Consider the following 24,829-nt stretch of genomic DNA (forward strand, 5'->3'; position numbering starts at 1 on the left):
AGAATGAAAAAGTCATTTGGTGACAGATCCTTCAGTGTGGCTGCGCCCACTCTGTGGAACGCTCTTCCTGTTAGCGTCCGCATGATCAAATGTATTTCCACTTTTAAGTCAAATCTTAAAACTTATCTTTTTAAATTAGCTTTTAATATTTCTTAAATATGTATATATAATAAATGATGTAGTGTTTTTTTTTTGTCTTTTTTTTTTTGCTATTATTATTTTTAAATTTTATTGTAGATTTTTAATACTTGTATAGTTTTAGGTTATTTATTGTTGTAATGCGCTTTTGATCACCTGGTATGTTAAAAAGCGCACTATAAATCAATAAATTATTATTATTATTATCTTTTATAGAATTTTAAATATGGCCATTCTGAACGGTATCGGGTTCAAATCTTCTCACATACCATTTACCTTTACAACAAGAAATTTGATTGGCTGTTTATAGTAGATCCAATCTGATTGGTGTGACATACATACATCACTCACTCACTCACTCACTCACTCACTCACACATTGACCCGTCCATAACATACCCGACGCGCCGACTAAGAGGTATTTTTTTTTACAAAAAAATAACTCAAAAACAAAGCGTGAGAATGGAAAGAGCATGAATGGGAACTGAGCGGTAAAGTGGATTGGAAAGATAAGATGGACAAGTGAGAAGGAAAGTGCACTGTTTTCCCACCGCATGGTCCAATTTCCCAAGGTCCAACGTACCTATATTACACAAATTTCCAGTAAATCCCGCCAAACAGCTGCATGTGTAATTATTAATGCCATCCACACATGATCCACCGTTGGCGCAAGTGTGACTTACACAGTCGTTTATATCTGACAAAAGAAGAAGAAGAATAAAGGTAAACTTTTAATGGTGCTTTTCATTTATTTTTTTTTAATTCTTTGCCCCTTGAAAAGGAACCAAATGTCAACACGACAACCATATTTTAAGCGATGACGTAGTCAGAGCTTATATGTTGGCACGCATCGCATTCTTTTGGATGGACAGCGTAGAGCTTTTGTCGCGTTGCGCTTATGTCGCGCACGATTCGCCGCTCTGTGGAAGGGAAATACAGTCTGGGAGGTAGGAAATAAGCACTGTGTAAGCATTGTATGAGCACTGAAATATCTGAACTGAACTTGTGTGTGTGGGAGACGCGATAGGTCAAGGTTCTACATTAAATTTACGTATTGGTGAGCTTTGTTTAGCGCTGAACTAAACATATTTGTGGGCTGAAATATTTGTGAAATTGAACTAGAATTGAAGAAAAGCATTGAAGAAGTTCGCTGTGAAAGCAGTTGAGATAGCAGAAAGCAATGGAGAATAGTGTACGTAACGAAAAGGTGAGCTAGTTGAAGTTTTTTTCTTGATTAGAAGTGGTTAATGTAGCTTGGATTATGGTGTCTTAAGTAGAAACAGAGCGGCAGTTGGGTTACACAACATTTCTATTTGAAGCCAGTTGAGATAGCAGGAAGCAATTGGGAATAGTGTAACGAAAAGGAGAGCTAGCTGAAGGTTTTGCTTTGATCAGAATTGGTTCAGGTAGCTTAGATTATGGTCTCCTTAATGGAAAACAGAGCAGCCGCTGACTTACACAACATTTTCATGAAAGCCAAAGAATACTCAAGTTATGTGAGAGGGAAGTTCTGGTTTATACTATTGTTTATATTTTATCTGGAGGCAATGCAGTGTATCTCTCAACTTTAAAAAGAGTAATTCGCTGAAGAACTAATCCTTTTGCTATAATGAAAACAGCTTATAACTGTCACGCATGATAAGAGCACAAATTAGGTTTGGTTTGTGAAAAACAACCAGAAGAGTCTAGAAGACGTGATTTAACCACAGGATTTTTAGCTGAAAACTTCCATTCACAATGGAAAGTAGGTTATTTTTGTAATAAAACAGAAGGTTTACAGTAGTGATAATGAATTCAAGGTACAATTTATTTGCAGTTTTTAGTTTTTTGTCAAGTTTTGCAAACGTGGTATTTTAAATTTTCTCTCAACGAAAGAGTGGTTGTGATTAAACAATAGATAATGGTTTTGTCAGTGGTAATTCAATAGGATGGTTCATTAGAAACAGGTATAAGGTTAAAACAACAAATTAATTTCTCGTGAGGTAATTAGGGTTGCCAAATGTCTGTTATTTCAAGATAAGGTGTTGATTTCAGTGAGAAACGGTGAAAATGGAGGGTCCAAAATGGGGTTTTCAGATCCCGCTTTCCCGCCCATTTTTACCTGTTAATTCCGCCATCCCGCCTTTTTCTGCCTGGAAATCCCGATCCCGCCCACTTTTCAAAGACGTTTCTCCGTTAATTATCACTTTCTTAATTAATAGTTAACTTAATAATTAACAGAGAAACTTTTTAAAAATAGATATCGCACAAAAGATCACAAAAAGATTCAATGGGTACCAGATAAGTCAGCACAAATTAATGATTCTAACGTTTCTTTCTGAAAACCGTTTACTGTTTTGTTTTCTTTTGTCCACGTATCAGTGAAAGAAAAAGATTGTTCATTCCCACATTCAAGAGATGGCCTGTAAACTCGCTTGACAGTTTCTTTCAAAGCTTTCAGCGTCTTCACTTTCCTCGAAATCTGTGCTCGGAACTTTTCTTTCCGAATGAAGTCATTCTCGCTCGCACATCAAGCCAAAACAAGCCAAGCGCTTTGGAAAAGGTCGAAAGACTAGGAAAATTAGAAAGGATCAGGGGGTCAAGATTACAGACGCAAGCTTTGAAAATGTCGGAAATGGACAGATGTCATTGACTTCAGAGGCCAGCACAAATGATTGCAATAGGACTCAAAGATGTCATACAATCTCATGATACTAATGTAGTCTAGCGACAATGGTTACCTTTGACAGAACGTGACAGGGTCCAGAGCCGTTGCTATTCATTACTTAAAAACCTGACACAGCTATACGCACGAAAGGTTCGTTTCTGCCAGCTTGCAGTTTTTGGGCTGGTTACTTATGAGGTCCCGTAAGAATTGAAATCCCGTATCCCGCTCTGTCTCCCTTGCGAATCCCACATCCCAACCCCATAAAAAGACAAAATCCCGCTCCAACTCGTAATTGTAATTCCCGCTTCCCATCCTTGTTTTCAGCTCAAATCCCGAAAATCACGGCGAAAACAGCCAAATCCCGCATCCCGCCAAACCTATTGGGGACCCTCAAAATACTGTTTGTTGTTTTCAAGTTTGCTTATGTTGTTGATGTACTTTAAACAACACGTTTCACTTTATCCGGAGAGATGCAAGTTTATTCATTTCTTTGCAGCTTCTAGGATCAGCAGAAAGAGTTTATTCGCCATCTTTGGTTTCGGGGAACTAGGAACTTATCCTTTGTCGCTGTCTTTTGCAGTTTGTAGGATCCGCGGAGTGTCTTTAATTTCAGCATTTAAAAGAAGATTTTTTATTGTGGATTGTGCTTTATGCAATATCGGATAAATTTGCGCTAACCGGCAAACTGATGATACAAACACATCATCTATACATACAACTTTAGATCTACAAGCAAGTTGCACACGCGATAGGTCAAGGGTCAACAATAAATTTACGTATTGGTGAGCGCTGTTTAGCCCGGACTTTTTGCTGTCTTAAGGTGAATTCAATTGAATGAGCACTGTCAGAGCAGTGCATGAGGCAGCACTGAAATATCTGAACTTATCTGTGAAACGTGAAATAAACTGTATTGGTGAAAGTCTGGATCCGCCACTGGATTTCTCTTGGGGACATCTATCACAATATTCTACATTGTTTTATTTCATAAAAACTTTTAAGTCTCAGTGCCGGTCATTTCGAAAAGTAAGCAAAAGTGGAAAAGGTAATTGCATTATTCAGTCCAAAGAGGAACAATTGAACAAAGGGAACAAGTAAGCTTGGACTCTCAAAACCCAGCTATGCAAAGCTACTTACAATACAGCTACTTCCCACACAGGTTGTCATCTTACTTTTACTTTTAATTAAGCTTAACCATCAGCCTGTCTATTTATGTTCCAATTTTCTTGGAACAAGTTTAGAAACAGCACGTACACGTCATCGCTTCTACATGCATTGCATGCCGTTTATTGTTAGATGGTAGTAAACTTTACCTCAGCGTAAAGTTTACCTTTGCAGTTTTTCCCGTCTTTGGAATGTTGGGAATCAATTAAATCATTACTCATATCATCAATCTTAAGTCGGTATTACCGTTTAATTGAGTAGAGAATTTAGATGTTAATGGACGATAGTGATGACTGCCTTGCCAGTCAAATATTTTATTTAGAATGAATTCAACAATGAATATACTATTATGAAATCAAATGTTACCATTTTCACAGAATTGCCCTGTAAATCCTTCTTGACACACGCAGGTATATTGATTGACACCATCCAAACAGGTTGATCCATTTGCACATTTATTGGAGACGCAATCGTCAATATCTTAAATGTTAAGACAGTACAAAATAAATGTAGTCAATTTAAAAGACAAATTGGTGCTTAGCGGGCATGAAAGAGTGAACCAGAGAGGCAGAGAAAGAGGAATAGAGAGAAAGAGAGAGGAAAGGCAGACCGATAGAGAGACAGACAGAGAGACAGAGATAGAGACAGAGACACAGAGGCAGACCCAAAGCTGAACGAAGTCCCTTCTCATAACCTCCATAAATGAATAAGAGCATGCTGTACATCTCCTTGTTAACAATAGTTCTTACAAATTCCTTATAAATAGGACAAGAAAATTAGCTTCCCCACTGGTTTCACACCAGATCCCAGTATAGCCAGCTCGGCAAAAACAGGAAAAACTGTTTACTCCATCAATACAAGAACCACCGTGTTTGCAGCTGACACTGAGGCAATCATTGATGTCTGAAATAAAACCCTTTTTTTATCAGGTTGCATGTATTAAGCCTATTTTTCTCTTGGGGGAGGCGCTGGAGTTGAGCATTCTTAACTATTTTCATATTTAAGGATACAGCACCAAAGCCACTGACTTGTTTCCTGAAATATTTGTGGGAACAATTTTGCATGGCATTTTATTCTTTACAGGGATTGATGCGCACAATTTGATATCCAAGGTTTTCAAATCGTCTTTAGTAACCTCTTATCTAGACTTTCTTAAAGTCAGGGTTTTGTTTATGTTAAACATATTGAATTAGATCGAGTGCGGGAACGACGTTCGGATTCCAAGCCAGCCACCTCCCAAGAACCCTAACTCTTCTTTATTTCCTACCAGCAGATAAGGAGATTGTAGAAACGAGATTGATGTCAAGCGTGATTATCTTAAGTGGGGAGCTGCGAATGGTCATTTTGACTTTTGATAGAAATATAGAAGACTATTGAATACTAAAACATAATTTACTACTCTTCCAGCATTCCCCTCATTCAAGATGGGAATTTAGAATTAATGCTTTTTTTTATTTATTTGAAGTAATAGGAAATAATAGAAAAGTATAGTAGGCAAGATCTTAACTTACTATTCTCACAGCGCTCCCCAGTAAATCCACTCGAGCAGTTACACGTGTAATTGTTGGCACCATCAATACATAATCTTCCGTTGGCGCATGTGTGGTTAACACAATCGTCGATGTCTAGAAAAGGAATTTAATTAAGGAAATTATATAAACATCTCAAAATAGAACAAGAATAGCAAAATACTAGTGTATCAACGATCTCACAGGGATATCAGTTAATTTCAGTTCATCACACCTCGGGGTGTTTTCATAAAAAGTAAATTTCATGTTAGACTGTTTAGAGTCCCCTATGTTTTAGTACGATTGTCGAGATTCAATCAACGTGCCGCCATCTTGGTTGTAACGGCGAGCGTAACCCGGAGAGAGCGACTAAACTACGAGGGTTCCCCTATTCAGGATGAACTGTAAGCAAAGCAAGATGGTGGGAGTTCGATCGAAGCGTTCTAGTCTTGACAATCCAATGACTGTGAACAGTTTATTAGCATCTGATTTTAGAACAGATGTAAGTCAACATATTGTTTAATTGTAGATATATATAGGTAACTTGAATATAAAGGCGAGCAGTGATGCGGGAAAATTGTAAGGAGTGATGAGAAGGACTGGTTTCAGAGACTCTTGTCATCTACCAGGAAAATTCAGTTTTGTTGCGTAGCGCTTGTCTTAAGTGATGCTGAATAAAAAAATTACTGTTAGAGTGCTAAAAAAAAAATGTATATTAACAATCCGACGTTTCGCGTACAACCCCTTCTTCAGTGTTAGTTGACTCTGTGAACTTCTAAACGATTGCATTTCACCAGTGTTTAAGAGTTAAAAGTAATGAAAACAAATATTTAAAATCGATCAAAATGTTCAAAATAAGTATACAATAAAATAAACAGGTATAACAGACGACCTTACCTTTCTCGCAGTGATTCCCGGTATAACCTGCCACGCAGCTACACGAGTAATTGTTGACTCCATCCACACATGATCCGCCGTTTGCGCATGTGTGATTAACGCAGTCATCAATGCCTTGGCAGAAAAATACAATTTTAGAAGAGACAAATAAAACAGGTCAGAATAGTGTTATAAACAAAGCGTGAGAATGGAAAGAGCATGAATGGGAACTGAGTGGTAAAGTGGATTGGAAAGATAAGATGGACAAGTGAGAAGGAAAGTGCATTGTTTTCCCACCGCATGGTCCAATTTCGCAAGGTCCAACGTACCTATATTACACATATTTCCAGTAAATCCCGCCAAACAGCTGCATGTGTAATTGTTAATGCCATCCACACATGATCCACCGTTGGCGCAAGTTTGATTTACACAGTCGTTTATATCTTACAAAGGAAGAGGAAGAATAAAGGTAAACTTTTAATGGTGCTTTTCATAATTTTTTTTTGTAATTCTTTGTCCCTCGAAAAGGTACCAAATGTCAACACGACAACCATTTTGATTAGATGGTATTAAACGTTACCTTAGCGTAAACTTTACCTTTGCAGTTTTTCCCGTCTTTGGAATGTTGAGAATCAATTAAATGCACTCATCATCATCATTACTCATATCATCAGTCTTAAGTCGGTATTATCGTTTACTTAAGTAGAGAATTTAGATGTTAATGGATGACAGTGATAACTGCCTCGTCAGTTAAATATTCTATTTAGAATGAATTGGAAAATGAAATGTACTATTATAAAATCAAATGTTACCATTTTCACAGAATTGCCCTGTAAATCCTTCTTTGCACACGCAGGTATATTGATTGACACCATCCAAACAGGTTGATCCATTTGCACATTTATTGGAGATGCAATCATCAATATCTTAAATGTTAAGAAAAAATAAATGTAGTCAATTTAAAAGACAGATTGGATTTTAGCAAGCATGAAAGAGTGAACCAGAGAGGCAGAGAAAGAGGGATAGAGAGAAAGAGAGAGGAAAGGCAGACTGATAAAGAGACAGACAGAGAGACAGAGATAGAGACAGAGACACAGAGGCAGACCCAAAGCTGAACGAAGTCCCTTCTCATTATCTCCATAAATAAATGAGAGCATACTGTACATCTCCTCGTCAACAATAGTTCATACAAATTCCTTATAAATAGGACAAGAAAATTAGCTTCCCCACCGGTTTCACACCAGATCCCAGTATAGCCAGCTCGGCAAAAACAGGAGAAATTGTTTATTCCATCAGTACAGGTACCACCGTGTTTGCAGCTGACATTGAGGCAATCATTGATGTCTGAAATAAAACCCTTTTTCATCAGGTTGCATGTATTAAGCTTATTTTTCTCTTGGGGGAGGCGCTGGAGTTGAGCATTCTTAACTATTTTCATATCTAAAGATACAGCACCAAAGCCACTGACTTGTTTCCTGAAATATTTGTGGGAACATTTTTGCATGGCATTTTATTCTTTACAGGGATTGATGCGCACAATTTGATATCCAAGGTTTTCAAACCGTCTTTAGTAACCTCTTATCTAGACTTTCTCAAAGTCAGGGTTTTGTTTATGTTAAACATATTGAACTAGATCGAGTACGGGAACGACGTTCGGATCCCAAGCCAGCCACCTCCCAAGAACCCTAACTCTTCTTTATTTCCTACCAGCACTTAAGGAGATTGTAGAAACGAGATTGATGTCAAGCGTTATCATCTTAAGTGGGGAGCTGCGAATGGTCATTTTGATTTTTGATAGAAAAATAGAAGAGTATTAAATACTAGGACATAATTTACTACTCTTCCAGCATTCCCCTCATTCAAGATGGGAATTTAGAATTAATGCTTTTTTTAAATTTTTTTTGAAGTAATACAAAAAATAGAAAAGTATAGTAGGCAAGATCTTAACTTACTATTCTCACAGCGCTCCCCAGTAAATCCACTCGAGCAGTTACACGTGTAATTGTTGGCACCGTCAATACATAATCCTCCGTTGGCGCATGTGTGCTTAACACAATCGTCGATGTCTAGAAAAAGAATTTAATTGAGGAAATTGTATAAACATTTCAAAATAGAACAAGAATAGCAAAATACTAGTGTATCAACGATCTCACAGGGATATCAGTTAATTTCAGTTCATCACACCTCGGGGTGTTTTCATAAAAAGAAAATTTAATGTTAGACTGTTTAGAGTCCCCTATGTTTTAGTAAGATTGTCGAGACTCAATCAACGTGCCGCCATCATGGTTGTAACGGCGAGCGTAACCTGAAGAGAAAGACTAAACTACGAGGGTTCCCCTATTCAGGGTGAACTGTGAGCAAACCAAGAGGCGGGAGTTCGATCGAAGCGTTCTAGTCTTGACAATCCAATGACTGTGAATCGTCTATGAGAATCTGATTTTAGAACTGATGTAAATCAACATATTGTTGTAACTGTAGTGTTCCCCAAGAGCTTTTACGCTTTTGCACCATTTTAAAGATAAGGGTCTCTCGGGGCTGTCATGACACAACCAATCCACATTGCCTCTGTTTTAGTATAATTAATCTTTAAACCTGATAGTTTTCCAAAACGATCGAGTAATTTAAAGAGATTTTGTGCGGATGTTAAATCGGATAAAAAGGCAGTTAGGTCGTCTGCATATTGGACAAGTTTCCATTCCTCTAAGTCTAATTTAATCCATCTAATATCGATACTAGTTCGGATTGCAGCAGCTAAAGTCTCAATTGGGATCACAAATAGATATGGTGACAGAGGATCCCCTTGCCTAACACCTCTGCTTAACTCAAAATTAGCAGAAAAAGATCCATTGTTTATAATGCAACTGGATACATTACTTTAGAATGTTTTCACCCATCTTACAAGACTGTGACCAAAGCCGAAAATTTCTAAGCATTTAAACATAAAATTCCATTCAAGGCTGTCGAATGCCTTTTCAAAATCTATGAATAATAATATACCCGGAATATCGAATGTTTTAGTGTATTCCATGACATCTAGAATTGATCTACCTGCTTCCCCTATGTATCGACCTGAAACATATCTAGTCTGATTGTTGTGGATTATCTCTGGTAAAATTTTAGTAGTTCGTGTTGCTATTACTTTGGATGCTATTTTAGTGTCAACATTGGTGAGAGAAATCGGTCTCCAATTTTCAAGACGGGTTCTGTCTTTACCTGTTTATTCAATAAGTGTAATGACCCCTTGCCTTTGTGAGTTAGACATTTCTCCCTCGTCATAAGCCTCGTTAAAGCTTTCGACCACCATTTCACCGATTGATGACCAAAAGACATTATAAAATTCAATTGGCAGACTATCATTTCCAGGAGTCTTACCTAGTTGCAATGTTTTGATAATGCTTTGGCATTCTTCAATTGTTATTTTTCCTTCGCATTTCTCACTTGCTTCACTTGATAGCTTTGATAGATTTGGATTTCCAAAGGAGATTGCTGCATCTGGAGTGTCTAACTTTGTTTTGGAACTGCTGCATAGCTTATTGTAAAATTGCTTTTGTGCGTTCATTTTCGAGAGTGGACCGGTAGAGATAACTCCACTAATGTATAATTTTCTAATATGTTTCTTAATATGGTTACGTTTCTCCAAATTTAAAAAATATTTACTATTCTTTTCTCCGTGTTCGTGCCATCGTGCCCTTGCCCGTACAATTAAACCTTCAACTTTTTTGTCATACATCAATTCAAGTTCGCTTTTATATCTTTCCATTATTATTCGCGTATTGTCACAGGGATTATCTTGAAAGGCAGCTAGTGATTCTTGATATTTGTTAGTTAATTCTCTTTCACGTTTTTGTCGAATTTGCGATAAACGCTTTGAGAAAATAATAGAATCGGTTCTAAAATTAAATTTTATCCAATCCCAAATTTCGGTCTTTGAGATCCTTTGCTTCCTCAAGCCAAATAGGCAATTTATCCTTGATCATCTTTATATATTCTTCATTCGCCAATAGCGTCGTATTCAATTTCCAATAGCCGGGACCTCTGTTAGTTTCCTTAATTTCTTCGAGTTCTAGGAATACTGCAGAATGGTCTGATTTGATTGAGGGCAAAATATCCACATTTGTAACTAAATCATGCAGTTTATCCGAGATCAACCAGTAATCTAATCTACAAAATACAAAAGGAGAACAGCGACCCCAAGTGAAACTTTGTTGATTTGGATTTTTTATGCGCCAAATGTCATGGAGACTGAACTCATCTTGAATTTCTTCAATAGATTTTACGACGTGCCTCAGGGGAATTTGAATTCCACCTTTTTTTATCCAGATTAATATTCAAGGGACAATTAAAATCACCTCCCACAATTATGTTCTCTTCATTTCCGAAATCATTGGTTCTTAATAGTTTTGATAGTTTATGATAAAATTGAACAGCTTCTTCAGGTTTTTCTCTGTGAATTCTCTAAACTAGATAATTTCTCAAGGATACTATTCAACTTTGCTTCTTGTAAGTCTCTTGACTTGAGTAAGTCGTCCATTTTGGCAAGGACGGCGTCCAGCTTGTTTGAGGTTGAGTCAGTATTGAACATTTGTAAGGTTTTAGATCTGGTTCTCACAATTAAGTCTCTTAGATTAGCATGGATTTCGAAAATTTTTAATCCTGAACCGTCTCCATGGAAAAGCTATCTTAGACATTTGCTCAAACCTTATGGAGGTTTTTTCCTTTTTTTACTGCAACTATTATATTAATGACTATCATATTAATTCGATTTTTTATTTAGAAATGCTGCAGTGGTGGTCTGAATTTCGCTCAAAATTTTCAACGGATTCTAAAGCTTTTGACTCTATAATTTGGAATAATTGTAATATAAAGATAGACGGCAAACCGATCTGTTGTCATAACTATATGAATGCTGGGGTAATTTTTATCAGCGATTTAATGTATTCTCGGAACAATGTTGAATCCTTTAACATAGCAAAGGACAAGAGACTAATGGGCTCAAATTACTTGACGTGGTCTGCTGTTCATTGCTCTGTGCCAAAGCATTTAAGGAATCTCATCGTCGATAGAAACGTTTTAGACACACTTGAGTTAAAATGTGGTAACAAAGATTTTGACCCTCTCTCGAGCAAGAGTAGAAACTTTTATGCTTTTCTCATTCAAGAAAAAGCCAAACATTCAAGAGGGTTGTATAAACTAATGTCAGATTTTAACCTAAGTGAAGAAGAGACTCGAAAAGCGTTTGTACTGGCAAAATCAGTTGTTCTTGAAACATTTGCACAATGTTTTCAGTTCAAAATTTTAAACATTTTGTTTTTGAATACCCGATTAGCAAAAATCGGAAGGATTCAAAGTGATCTTTGTACGTTTTGTCAAACCTCTCGAGAAACACTAGAACACTTCTTTTATCGATGCTCCTTCTCAACAGAATTTTGGACTAAATTTGAAAACTTTTGGTTGACAGTAACCAGAGAGCGAATAAAACTAGACTATATTAACATTATATTAGGAATATTAGATCAGAGATCTAACCTGCTCAACTACTTTATCATTTTTAGGTAAAATTTATTTATGGAATTGCCGCAAAAATAAACAAATCCCTCCCTTTTTGCCTTTCGAAGATGTAGTCAAGAGAAAATATGAAATTGAAAAGCTTATAGCCTCTCAAAGCATCTTAAGCTCAAAACATTTTCAGGCAAAATGGAACCTAGTTTTGAATAACAATCCAATTTTTTTTGTAAAGGAGTAAGTGCTGCTTGTTTTGTTTGTTTTCTTTTCTTTCTATCATAAGGAACTATGTAAATTATGTAAATTTATATTAAATTTAAGATAATTCAAATACCTGTATTGTAATTTTATATAAAGTATCTTGTTAACACAAAAAGTAATTGTGTAATTAGAGTACAATGTAGAGCAAGATTTGTATTATCAGTTGTGTAGGCAGAGTATCTGTAGTAGTTATAGTGTGTAATTGTAGTGTTAGTAGTAATCGTAAGTAATGTCAGTAGTGGCGTAAGTGATATTAGTATTGTAAGTAATGTAAGTATTGTAGGTAATGTTAGTATTGTAAGAATTCTTAGTAGTGTAAGTAATGTTAGTATTGTATGTAATAGTAAAAAAACTTCACGATAACACAGATGAGTACTTCCTACAATTTTCACTTCGGTCGGCAAAATCATCCCGTCCAAACCGAAAGCTCGAATCACAATTTAGTATTGGGCATTTTGCTGACAGCGTGTGCGTTGTAAGCAGCTGAGCGTCACACAAAATACTTTTCATATGTAATTCTCCCAAGATATAACAATGTAAAATGTAAAATCTCCAGGTTAATATAGATACTGTCCTATTTTCTAAGAGGCAATTTGATTCGTTATTTGATACAACCCACACTGTGATTGGTGTGACGCGCACAGGCTTGACTCCCTCACTCACTGACCACATAGCCCTTCCAGTCCCAAGGAGAAATTTGTGCGTAGAAATACTTAAGTTTAGAGAAAACTTTCCTCATTTTATACGAGTCATAAGTTTACCTCTTACAGAACGCAACAACACTACTTCGCCAAAAACAGCAAGAAAGAGAAATAACTTCTCTGGCACTCTACGTCTGATTAAATCTGATTTAAAGCCACGTAGTCTTCAAAGAACATTTGAACAGTTTTCATACTTTTTTTACCTTTAAAAGACGATCTCGGACTGAAACGAATGTCATAAAATGCCCATGAATTAAAAACATTATACTGCTGCTGCAGACACACAAAAACTGTCCAAAGATGTTAGCTTCTTTTTTGTTTAATATCCTGGAAACAAGAGGCGATAAGTTGTCAGCTCTAGTTGAATTTATTCCCATGTAAAAAACAAAAGTGTTAAGTTACCATTTGTAACTAAAAATAGCAACATCTCGTTTTGTTTGTTCAAACATTTCATGGGAACAAGTCGTGATGATTCGTCAGCTCTAAATGAATTTACTCCCTTGTGAAAAACAAGAGCGTCAAGTTACCATTTGTAACTAAAAATAGCAAACATTTCATGGGAACAAGTCGTGAGGATTCGTCAACTCTAATTGAATTCACTCCCTCGTGGAAAACAAAAGTGTCAAATTACCCTTTGCAACTAAAAAATAAAAATATCTCGTTATATGTGCATACAACAAGAACAAAACAATCGTTACCTGCACTTTCAATTGTAAACGTTAGAACTGTTTCAAATCTAAATAGTCTCGTCTCCTCTAAAGCATGTTCTAAGAACTAGAAGCGGCGATTCTTGACCTCTAATTGAATTTACTCCTTGTGAAAAACAAAAGTATCAAGCTACCCTTTGTAACTAAAAATGAAAATATCTCGTGCATTTGCATACTACTAACTCATGAACTGCTTCAAAACTCAAGACTCATCTCGTTCGTATATAACTAACCACCATTACACTGAAAATTACGCACTCTAAAACAACCCAATGTATGTATGTAACTGTCATCCTCCCCTCCAAACCGGACTAAAAATCACAAACTAGCAAAATACACGTCAGTCTTTATGTTTCAATTACCAAAGTCCGTGTGTTTAATACAATAAAACGCTCAAGACTTCATATACAGTGTACCTCACTAAAGTTATCTTGAACAAAAACAATTTTCCTTTTCTTCTACTACAATTCGTGCTGGCGAAAACCGAAAACCCTGATAACAATGAAGAGAAACGATTTAGTTTTATTTAAAACGTATCTTCTCATTCCAGTAGTAAACAACAACCATTATAATTGTAAAATCGTCACAGAATAATATCTTTTTGTTCTGTTAGCCAAATTAATCGTAGTCTCTTCGCTTTTCACATTGAAACTTATCAATGGATGCTGAAATTAACGACACGCCCGGAACATTCATTACGAACTCCGCAGCAATATTTAGGTTTCAATACAACACGCAAACGATTTGAACGTGGTGGCAACCTCTTCACATTCCCAGTAGTGTATTTCGCCTCCCTAAAATACAATTGTTCCTATCATAGAAACCACATCAACCTTTTTTCATTGACATCTTAAACCTAGTAGTAGTAGAGCGGCTAAGACTCAGTTATTCAAAACCTTATCTAATGGGAAAAGCTCCCCCTTCATCGCATGCTCGTAGTTATATGCCAATCACTATGTTTCTTTGACTGATTATCCAGTTGCAAATGATTATCTAACCCGCCCACAAATCCTCAGCCTAACCCACAGAAGATGTCGAAGTAAGCCCAATTTATGAGTACTTCCTCCTCTTGTTATCGGATCGAGACAACAGTTGCTGAAAATTAATCACTGTTCAGTCCGTGTTGGCATGATCGATATTAAGCCTGTTAAGGTAGTGTGTAATCTAGGCGCCTGTTTCGACTCCCATTTTTCTATGTCGACCCGTATTTCTAAGTCTTGTAGTGCGGCATTTTTCTGGTTACATAATATCAAGAGAATAAGCCACTTTCTGCCCAGGGATAAATTAGAAATGGTATTGCATGTCTTCGTTACAAGTAAAATTGATTATTGTAATGGACTTCTCTATGGACTACCGGACTGTGAAATAGCTAAATTGCAAAGAGTTCAAAACGCTTCAGCTAGGCTGCTTATGTCATGTAAAAAGTATGAACATATTACGCCCATTTTGATAAATTTACACTGGTTACCAGTAAGATATAGAATTAATTTTAAAATTTTATTACTTAATTTCAAAGCCATCTGTGGCATGGCACCAAGTTACATCATTGATTTAATTCATATTAAGACTATTACACGCTATTCGCTGCGCTCTACTGAAGGTGTTTTATTAAAGCATCCTTCGGGGAGAATGAAAAAGTCATTTGGTGACAGATCCTTCAGTATGGCTGCGCCCACTCTGTGGAACGCTCATCCTGTTAGCCTCCGCATGATCAAATGTATTTCCACTTTTAAGTCAAATCTTAAAACTTATCTTTTTAAATTAGCTTTTAATATTTCTTAAATATGTATATATAAAAAATGATGTAGTGTTTTTTTTTTGTCTTTTTTTTTTGTTATTATTATTTTTAAATTTTATTGTAGATTTTTAATACTTGTATAGTTTTAGGTTATTTATTGTTGTAATGCGTGTTTGATCACCTGGTATGTTAAAAAGCGCACTATAAATAAATAAATTATTATTATTATTATTATCTTTTATAGAATTTTAAATATGGCCATTCTGAACGGTATCGGGTTCAAATCTTCTCACATACCATTTACCTTTACAACAAGAAATTTGATTGGCTGTTTATAGTAGATCCAGTCTGACTGGTGTGACATACATACATCTCTCACTCACTCACTCACTCACACATTGACCCGTCCATAACATACCCGACGCGCCGACTAAGAGGTTTTTTTTTTTACAAAAAAATAACTCAAAAACAAAGCGTGAGAATGGAAAGAGCATGAATGGGAACTGAGCGGTAAAGTGGATTGGAAAGATAAGATGGACAAGTGAGAAGGAAAGTGCATTGTTTTCCCACCGCATGGTCCAATTTCCCAAGGTCCAACGTACCTATATTACACAAATTTCCAGTAAATCCCGCCAAACAGCTGCATGTGTAATTATTAATGCCATCCACACATGATCCACCGTTGGCGCAAGTGTGACTTACACAGTCGTTTATATCTGACAAAAGAAGAAGAAGAATAAAGGTAAACTTTTAATGGTGCTTTTCATTTATTTTTTTTTAATTCTTTGCCCCTTGAAAAGGAACCAAATGTCAACACGACAACCATATTTTAAGCGATGACGTAGTCAGAGCTTATATGTTGGCACGCATCGCATTCTTTTGGATGGACAGCGTAGAGCTTTTGTCGCGTTGCGCTTATGTCGCGCACGATTCGCCGCTCTGTGGAAGGGAAATACAGTCTGGGAGGTAGTAAATAAGCACTGTGTAAGCATTGTATGAGCACTGAAATCTCTGAACTGAACTTATGTGTGTGGGAGACGCGATAGGTCAAGGTTCTACATTAAATTTACGTATTTAATTGGTTAAGGTAGCTTAGATTATGGTCTCCTTAATGGAAAACAGAGCAGCCGCTGACTTACACAACATTTTCATGAAAGCCAAAGAATACTCAAGTTATGTGAGAGGGAAGTTTTGGTTTATACTATTGTTTATATTTTATCTGGAGGCAATGCAGTGTATCTCTCAACTTTAAAAAGAGTAATTCGCTGAAGAACTAATCCTTTTGCTATAATGAAAACAGCTTATAACTGTCACGCATGATAAGAGCACAAATTAGGTTTGGTTTGTGAAAAACAACCAGAAGAGTCTAGAAGACGTGATTTAACCACAGGATTTTTAGCTGAAAACCAGTCGCAATAAAAAACAAGTTACTTTTGTAATAAAACGGAAGGTTTACATTAGTGATAATGAATTCAAGTTACAATTTATTTGCAGTTTTTAGTTTTTTGTAGAATTTTGCAAATGTGGTATTTTAAATTTTCTCTCAACGGAAGAGTGGCTGTGATTAAACAATAGATAATGGTTTAGTCAGTGGTAAATCAATAGGAAGGTTTATTAAAAACAGGTATAAGGTTAAAACAACAAATTAGTTTCCGGTGAGGTAATTAGCGTTGCCAAATGTCTGTTATTTTAAGATAAGGTGTTGATTTGAGAGAGAAACGGTGAAGATACTGTTTGTTGTTTTCAAGTTTGTGTATGTTGTTGATGTACTTTAAACAACACGTTTCACTTTATCCGGAGAGATGCAAGTTTATTCATTTCTTTGCAGCTTCTAGGATCAGCAGAAAGAGTTTATTCGCCATCTTTGATTTCGGGGAACTAGGAACTTATCCTTTGCGGCTGTCTTTTGCAGTTTCTAGGATCCGCGGAGTGTCTTTAATTTCAGCATTTCAAAGAAGATTTTTATTGTGGATTGTGCTTTATGCAATATCGGATAAATTTGCTCTTAACGGCAAACTCATGATACGAACACATCATCTATACATACAACTTTAGATCTACAAGCAAGTTGCACACGCGATAAGTCAAGGGTCAACAATAAATTTACGTATTGGTGAGCGCTGTTTAACTCGGACTTTTTGCTGTCTTAAGGTGAATTCAATTGAATGAGCACTGTCAGAGCAGTGTATGAGGCAGCACTGAAATATCTGAACTTATCTGTGAAACGTGAAATAAACTGTATTGGTGAAAGTATGGATCCGCCACTGGATTTCTCTTGGGGACATCTATCACAATATTCTACATTGTTTTATTTCATAAAAACTTTTAAGTCTCACTGCCGCTCATTTCGAAAAGTAAACAAAAGGGAAAAAGGTGAATTGCATTATTCAGTTCAAAGAGAAACAATTGAACAAAGGGAACAAGTAAGCTTGGACTCTCAAAACCCAGCTATGCAAAGCTACTTACAATACAGCTACTTCCCACACAGGTTGTATCTTACTTTTACTTTTAATTAAGCTTAGCCATCAGCCTGTCTGTTTATGTTCCAATTTTCTTGGAACAATTTTAGAAATAGCACGTACACGTCATCGCTTCTGCATGCATTGCATGCCGTTTATTGTTAGATGGTAGTAAACTTTACCTCAGCGTAAAGTTTACCTTTGCAGTTTTTCCCGTCTTTGGAATGTTGGGAATCAATTAAATCATTACTCATATCATCAATCCTAAGTCGGTATTACCGTTTACTTGAGTAGAGAATTTAGATGTTAATGGACGATAATGATGACTGCCTTGTCAGTCAAATATTCTATTTAGAATGAATTGCACAATGAATATACTATTATGAAATCAAATGTTACCATTTTCACAGAATTGCCCTGTAAATCCTTCTTGACACACGCAGGTATATTGATTGACACCATCCAAACAGGTTGATCCATTTGCACATTTATTGGAGACGCAATCGTCAATATCTTAAAGGTTAAGACAGTACAAAATAAATGTAGTCAATTTAAAAGACAGATTGGTGCTTAGCGGGCATGAAAGAGTGAACCAGAGAGGCAGAGAAAGAGGAATAGAGAGAAAGAGAGAGGAAAGGCAGACTGATAAAGAGACAGACAGAGAGACAGAGATAGAGACAGAGACACAGACGCAGACCCAAAGCTGAACGAAGTCCCTTCTCATTACCTCCATAAATGAATAAGAGCATACTGTACATCTCCTCGTCAACAATAGTTCTTACAAATTCCTTATAAATAGGACAAGAAAATTAGCTTCCCCACCGGTTTCACACCAGATCCCAGTATAGCCAGCTCGGCAAAAACAGGAAAAACTGTTTACTCCATCAATACAAGAACCACCGTGTTTGCAGCTGACACCGAGGCAATCATTGATGTCTGAAATAAAACCCTTTTTTATCAGGTTGCATGTATTAAGCCTATTTTTCTCTTGGGGGAGGCGCTGGAGTTGAGCATTCTTAACTATTTTCATATCTAAAGATACAGCACCAAAGCCACTGACTTGTTTCCTGAAATATTTGTGGGAACAATTTTGCATGGCATTTTATTCTTTACAGGGATTGATGCGCACAATTTGATATCCAAGGTTTTCAAATCGTCTTTAGTAACCTCTTATCTAGACTTTCTCAAAGTCAGGGTTTTGTTTATGTTAAACATATTGAACTAGATCGAGTACGGGAACGACGTTCGGATCCCAAGCCAGCCACCTCCCAAGAACCTTAACTCTTCTTTATTTCCTACCAGCACTTAAGGAGATTGTAGAAACGAGATTGATGTCAAGCGTGATTATTTTAAGTGGGGAGCTGTGAATGATCATTTTGATTTTTGATAAAAATATAGAAGACTATTGAATGCTAAAACATAATTTACTACTCTTCCAGCATTCCCCTCATTCAAGATGGGAATTTAGAATTAATGCTTTTTTTATTTATTTGAAGTAACAGGAAATAATAGAAAAGTATAGTAGGCAAGATCTTAACTTACTATTCTCACAGCGCTCCCCAGTAAATCCACTCGAGCAGTTACACGTGTAATTGTTGGCACCATCAATACATAATCCTCCGTTTGCGCATGTGTGGACAACACAATCGTCGATGTCTAGAAAAAGAATTTAATTAAGGAAATTATATAAACATCTCAAAATAGAACAAGAATAGCAAAATATTATTGTATCAACGATCTCACAGGGATATCAGTTAATTTCCGTTCATCACACCTCAGGGTGTTTCCATAAAAAGTACATTTCATGTTAGACTGTTTAAAGTCCCCTATGTTTTAGTACGATTGTCGAGATTCAATCAACGTGCCGCCATCTTGGTTGTAACGGCGAGCGTAACCTGGAGAGAGCTACTAAACTACGAGGGTTCCCCTATTCAGGGTAAACTGTGTGCAAACCAAGATGGCGGGAGTTAGATCGAAGCGTTCTAGTCTTGACAATCCAATGACTGTGAACAGTCTATGAGAATCTGATTTTAGAACTGATGTAAGTCAACATATTGTTTAATTATAGATATATATATAGGTAACTTGAATATAAAGGCGATCAGTGATGCGGGAAAATTGAAAGGACTGATGAGAGGGACTGGTTTCAGAGACTCTAGTCATCTACCAGGAAAATTCAGTTTTGTTGCGTAGCGCTTATCTTAAGTGATGCTGAATAAAAAAATTACTGTTAGAGTGCTAAAAAAAATGTATATTAACAATCCGACGTTTCGCGTACAACCCCTTCTTCAGTGTTAGTTGACTCTGTGAACTTCTAAACGATTGCATTTCACCAGTGTTTAAGAGTTAAAAGTAATGAAAACAAATATTTAAAATCGATCAAACTGTTCAAAATAAGTATGCAATAAAATAAACAGGTATAATAGACGACCTTACCTTTCTCGCAGTGATTCCCGTTATAACCTGCTACGCAGCTACACGAGTAACTGTTGACTCCATCCACACATGATCCACCGTTTGCGCATGTGTGATTAACGCAGTCATCAATGCCTTGGCAGAAAAATACAATTTTAGAAGAAACAAATAGAACAGGTCAGAATAGTGTTAAAAGCAAAGCGTGAGAATGGAAAGTGCATGAATGGGAACTGAGCGGTAAAGTGGTTGGAAAGATAAGATGGACAAGTGAGAAGGAAAGTGCATTGTTTTTACACGGCATCGACCAATTTCCCAAGGTCCAACGTACCTATATTACACAAAATTCCAGTAAATCCCGCCAAACAGCTGCATGTGTAATTGTTAATGCCATCCACACATGATCCACCGTTAGCGCAAGTGTGATTTACACAGTCGTCTATATCTGACAAAAGAAGAGGAATAAATGTAGACTTTTAATGATGCTTTTCTTAATTTTTTTTTTTTTTTTAATTTTTTGCCCCTCGAAAAGGTACCAAATGTCAACACGACAACCATTTTTGTTAGATGGTAGTAAACAATACCTTTGCGTAAACTTTACCTTTGCAGTTTTTTCCGTTGCCAGTAAAACCAGACGGACAAGAACCGCAGGAAACGTGAGTGGTGTTCTCGAAACAGCGTACACCTGGGTAGCAAGTTTCATTGCTACATCGCGTAATGGGAACATCACAGTGTCCGCCCGAATAACCAACATTGCAAACGCAACTGTAATTGTTCACTTGATCAAAACACGTCCCTGTTTAAAAACATGGAAAAATATGTCTGTCCGTTCATTTGCTCTTAAGTCGTTGGCATTCCTTTAGATTATCACTGTTTATGGAATTGGTAATAGGTATGGAACTGTTACCGCGCGCTGTGTAGTGTCCCCGATAAATCAACCAAGTTTAAATAACGTAAGCTTAACTATTAGCATTAAAAATATAAAAAAGATCAGTTTAAAGTTAATAAGGAATTCACTGATAACGTATAACTCTGCTGTGCTGGTGACATGCGAGACCAGTTCTCCTATTTTATTATTATTAACGTTGCTACAGTAACAATGTTTTTGTAGTTGGTGCTGCTGCTGTATTTAAGCAGAACAGTGCTCTCAATTCCCTGCCGCATGCAGACCTTGACGTGAGGTGGGGTGGGAAAGGAATATAAATTATGAACCATTAACGAATGTACATGCTTTTTAAATCGCAATCGCCCGATTCTTTTTTCCAGTTATGTTAGTGGTTGACTAATGTAACTTAATGTAAAGTTTACGATCAGTGAATTAACCAAATGATAGTTTGTAATTAAGTTTTAACCAACCATTTCCACAGGATACTAGAAGACATTCGTTGATATTCTCTTCGCATAGAGAGCCACTGAATCCAGCTAGGCAAGTACAATCAAAGGCATTGATTTTATCAACGCAGGATCCTAGTGAAAAAACGATCACACCGATAAACAAAAAAAAAATATTAAGAAAAATTAGTTACTAATGTAACTAAAAGCAGAGAAAAATATATAAATTAAATGAATATCTATTTCAAGGGAATCACCTTGACAAACTGCGGTTCAATTTTTTAACATCTCTTCCTCTTTCTTACTGGTATATTTTGGAATAAAAGGGCCAATCGATCTACGTCAATTGAACATTTTGGGAAATCATAAAAAAGAACAAATTCAAAGTCAGGGCCCTTTGTTTTGTTTCGTGTTTTTTTTTTTTTTTTTTTCAGTCACAGTTCTAATCATGAAGGCCGAAGGTTAGAACAACAAAGTCATGGAAGACAAAGACAACATTGCCGTTGTTTGCACAAGGCGAAGCCTGACATTCGTTAATATCAACACTGCAGTCTTCTTCTGTATAACCAGGTAGGCACTGACATCTATAGCCATTTACTTGATCGACGCACGTTCCTTTGAAAAGAAAAGGCCTTTTGTTGCTGGCATCGTAGAAAATACTGAAGTGATGGCTTAGATAGCATAAAGCCATAATGAATGTTCCAGCGTTTTGCTCCATTCACTGATAGCTGTGTTTTGTTTCCCTTGGGTATTTGTTCGGTGGATAGATGTGGCCCAAGAAGTGGGGGAAAGGGGGGGGTGGGTGGAATTACTATTTATAGGACCGAGTATTAATCTGTTAGTGTTCTTAATCTCCTGGCAAAAATCTTCTTTCCTTTGAAGGCATTGGTACCTTTACGGTGTTTTACTCAATTAATATTTTAAGGAACGTAGAAACTAATAAACTGGAATAAAACGAATGAAGTAAAGTGACAAATGGATTAAATCGGCATCATGATCGTCATCATTCTGCTTTGGCAGTTTGTGCCCTCACCTTTACTGGGCTCGATATGAGTTTCTTTAGACTCATACTTTTAATATATAAATAAATAAAAAGAAATTATTTCTTCATAAAATCGACTTTGGGCCTTTGCCCCCAGACATTTTACTCCATATCACGGTGTCTGTTTTTATTAGTGCCCAGTAAACGAGCTTGGGTAATGCAGCCCATACTGTAGTTATGATTTTTCCTTAATAGCGCAGAGAGAAAGGAATAAAACGAATGAAGTAAAGTGAAGAATGGATTAAATTGGTCACCGTTATTAACACAAGGCGACGAACTACACTCGTCTATGTCAACGTCGCACCGTAGTCCAGAGTAACCAGCGACACAGCTGCAAGTGTATCCATTAACTTGATCTGTACAATTTCCTATGGGAGGAAATGCTATTGGTTAGAGGACGTTATTGTTAAGTGAAAAGATGTGTGGGATAAAAAAGTTATGAATGGCAAAACTTGTGTGATGTCAGAAGAACCAAAGAAAAACAACAACAACAACAACAACAACTTGATCGATTTTCGGTTCACCCCTTTTCCTTCGATATGGAATTATTTCAGGCAACTTGCCAAGGTTTAACTCCCTTATTTACCACCACATAAATTGGTCATTCAATGATTAATTAACTGTCAAAATTGTTTAAGACTCTACCATAGACACATGGCGATGACTGGCAATAATCGATGTCAACGTCACAATTTCTACCCTCAAAACCAAGATCGCAGACACATGTGTAGTTGTTAACTTGATCAATACACTGTCCTGGAAGAGTTAAACAAGTAAATTATTTTCAATTAATTAGTTTATTAACATACTCATCCATAAATCTATTATTGATATAGATTCAAAAACAAAATCTTGTGCCATGATAAATGCACTAGCATTGAAGGAGTATTGTTAACATGGCTTCCCACAAAGAGAGCACGATACGAGAGTCAGTTGACCAATGTCCGCTTACTGCATACATACTTTACCTTGCGACAAACGTCTTTGCTTGATTATCTTATAAATCATTTTAACTAACCAAGTAAGGGGTTACTACGTTTTGCTATGAAGTGTTTGACTGAATTTTAGGTTGACAAATATTTCAAACATAAGTCAAACATTTGTTGCGATCACCCTTGACCTTCCAACAACGAGTCAAAAATTTAGCGATTAATTTAATCATAATTATTGCTGGTGAACAAAAAATAATAATGAAAACAAAAGAAAAGAAAGCTGAATAAACTAACAAAAAAACAACAACAACCAATAAATAATATTCCATGTAACTGACTGTCACGAAACAACATTGGTGAATAAAATGCGAGACATAGAAATTAATTTCCTGTCGCGTACCTCGCAAACAAGGATATGATTCACATTCATCAATCTCAGTGGTGCAGTATTGTCCAGTAAAACCGGGTGAGCAGCTACAATCGTAAAAACCACGCCCGCGAGGCGTCCGAGGAATGCACCGTCCATTGTTATTGCACGGGCAGACATTGACAGTTACAGATATGTTTAAGGTGGCCGACGCTTGACAAGCATCCGTGGCCTTGAAGAAAAACTGTGTTGTTTTGTTAGTTGTGACGTTCCAAAATAAAATGTTGTTCTGCACCAGCGCTTCCGCCGGACTTCCGTCCATTATTGACACGGTGACAGGCATTCCTTCCGGATCTGTGACTTCTATTGGTAGTTCCAGACTCTCTCCGTGTACCACATAGTAGTCGGTTGTTGACGTGACATCGGGTGGGTGATTTACTAAAAGAATGAGTTATAATGCGTTGTGAGGCTTACGAAAAAAACCTTAACAATACTCTACCCGTCGCCTATTAGTACCTATCCTTGATCGGTTATGTGGGATTCCGATGGAAAATGCCGTTAAAACTTGCTTTTCCGGCAGATTTAATATTACAGAAATTTCCCCTTAGAGGAGATGCTAAACGTGACCAACAACGCTGCTTTATTTAGTGTTTCGCTAGATTTTAAAAAGTTTGGCTAAATCAAGAGCTTTCTAACTTGATGTGATGTGACATACCGGGTGGTGGCATATTAGTACTTACGCTGTATTAATCGACTCACTGATTGAATGACTGATCAGGTCACTCAGTCCGTTGATTGACTGATTGATTGGTTAGATTCATTATTTCTTTTTTAAATGGTTCAAAACCATGAGAATACTTGAGGGCACTGAGAAATACTTGGTATCAACCAAACATTTACCATGCGATAAAGGTCAATTACCTACACTTTGTGAGTGTTTTAACTTGTCAATATTACCTTGCCGTTCAGACCACTTGTTTTTATCGACATCGGGGAGGCACTGTTCGCACCAGTCCTTTGGATTAGGCTCGTTAGGCGAAAAGCAAT

The 24,829-nt window shown here is 36.7% G+C and overlaps 1 protein-coding gene across 2 annotated transcripts in view; it reads right to left on the reverse strand.

Annotated features, from left to right (window-relative positions):
- LOC110066278 (uncharacterized) overlaps positions 1–24,829 on the reverse strand; it is a 97,662-nt gene that overhangs the window by 21,792 nt on the left and 51,041 nt on the right. The window contains exons 14-35 of one of the 2 annotated variants that reach the window (XM_089287544.1): positions 24,740–24,829; positions 23,816–24,220; positions 23,129–23,239; positions 22,738–22,851; positions 21,943–22,056; positions 21,466–21,576; positions 20,711–20,905; positions 20,441–20,554; positions 20,134–20,247; positions 19,240–19,353; positions 18,520–18,633; positions 18,097–18,210; positions 15,841–15,954; positions 8,282–8,395; positions 7,560–7,673; positions 7,142–7,255; positions 6,659–6,772; positions 6,351–6,464; positions 5,457–5,570; positions 4,735–4,848; positions 4,312–4,425; positions 721–834 (exon numbers count right to left, since the gene is read on the reverse strand). The exon at positions 24,740–24,829 is cut by the window's right edge and continues 25 nt beyond it. In XM_089287544.1, the coding sequence (XP_089143670.1) occupies positions 721–834; positions 4,312–4,425; positions 4,735–4,848; positions 5,457–5,570; positions 6,351–6,464; positions 6,659–6,772; positions 7,142–7,255; positions 7,560–7,673; positions 8,282–8,395; positions 15,841–15,954; positions 18,097–18,210; positions 18,520–18,633; positions 19,240–19,353; positions 20,134–20,247; positions 20,441–20,554; positions 20,711–20,905; positions 21,466–21,576; positions 21,943–22,056; positions 22,738–22,851; positions 23,129–23,239; positions 23,816–24,220; positions 24,740–24,829 (2,850 nt within the window). The remainder of the gene's footprint in view (positions 1–720; positions 835–4,311; positions 4,426–4,734; positions 4,849–5,456; positions 5,571–6,350; positions 6,465–6,658; positions 6,773–7,141; positions 7,256–7,559; positions 7,674–8,281; positions 8,396–15,840; positions 15,955–18,096; positions 18,211–18,519; positions 18,634–19,239; positions 19,354–20,133; positions 20,248–20,440; positions 20,555–20,710; positions 20,906–21,465; positions 21,577–21,942; positions 22,057–22,737; positions 22,852–23,128; positions 23,240–23,815; positions 24,221–24,739) is intronic. The other variant, XM_089287545.1, reaches the window with a different exon arrangement.

This window comes from Orbicella faveolata, unplaced genomic scaffold, assembly GCF_042242905.1.
Source record: "Orbicella faveolata isolate gen_17 unplaced genomic scaffold, um_ofav_v1 contig_14, whole genome shotgun sequence".
Classification (NCBI taxonomy): domain Eukaryota; kingdom Metazoa; phylum Cnidaria; class Anthozoa; order Scleractinia; family Merulinidae; genus Orbicella; species Orbicella faveolata.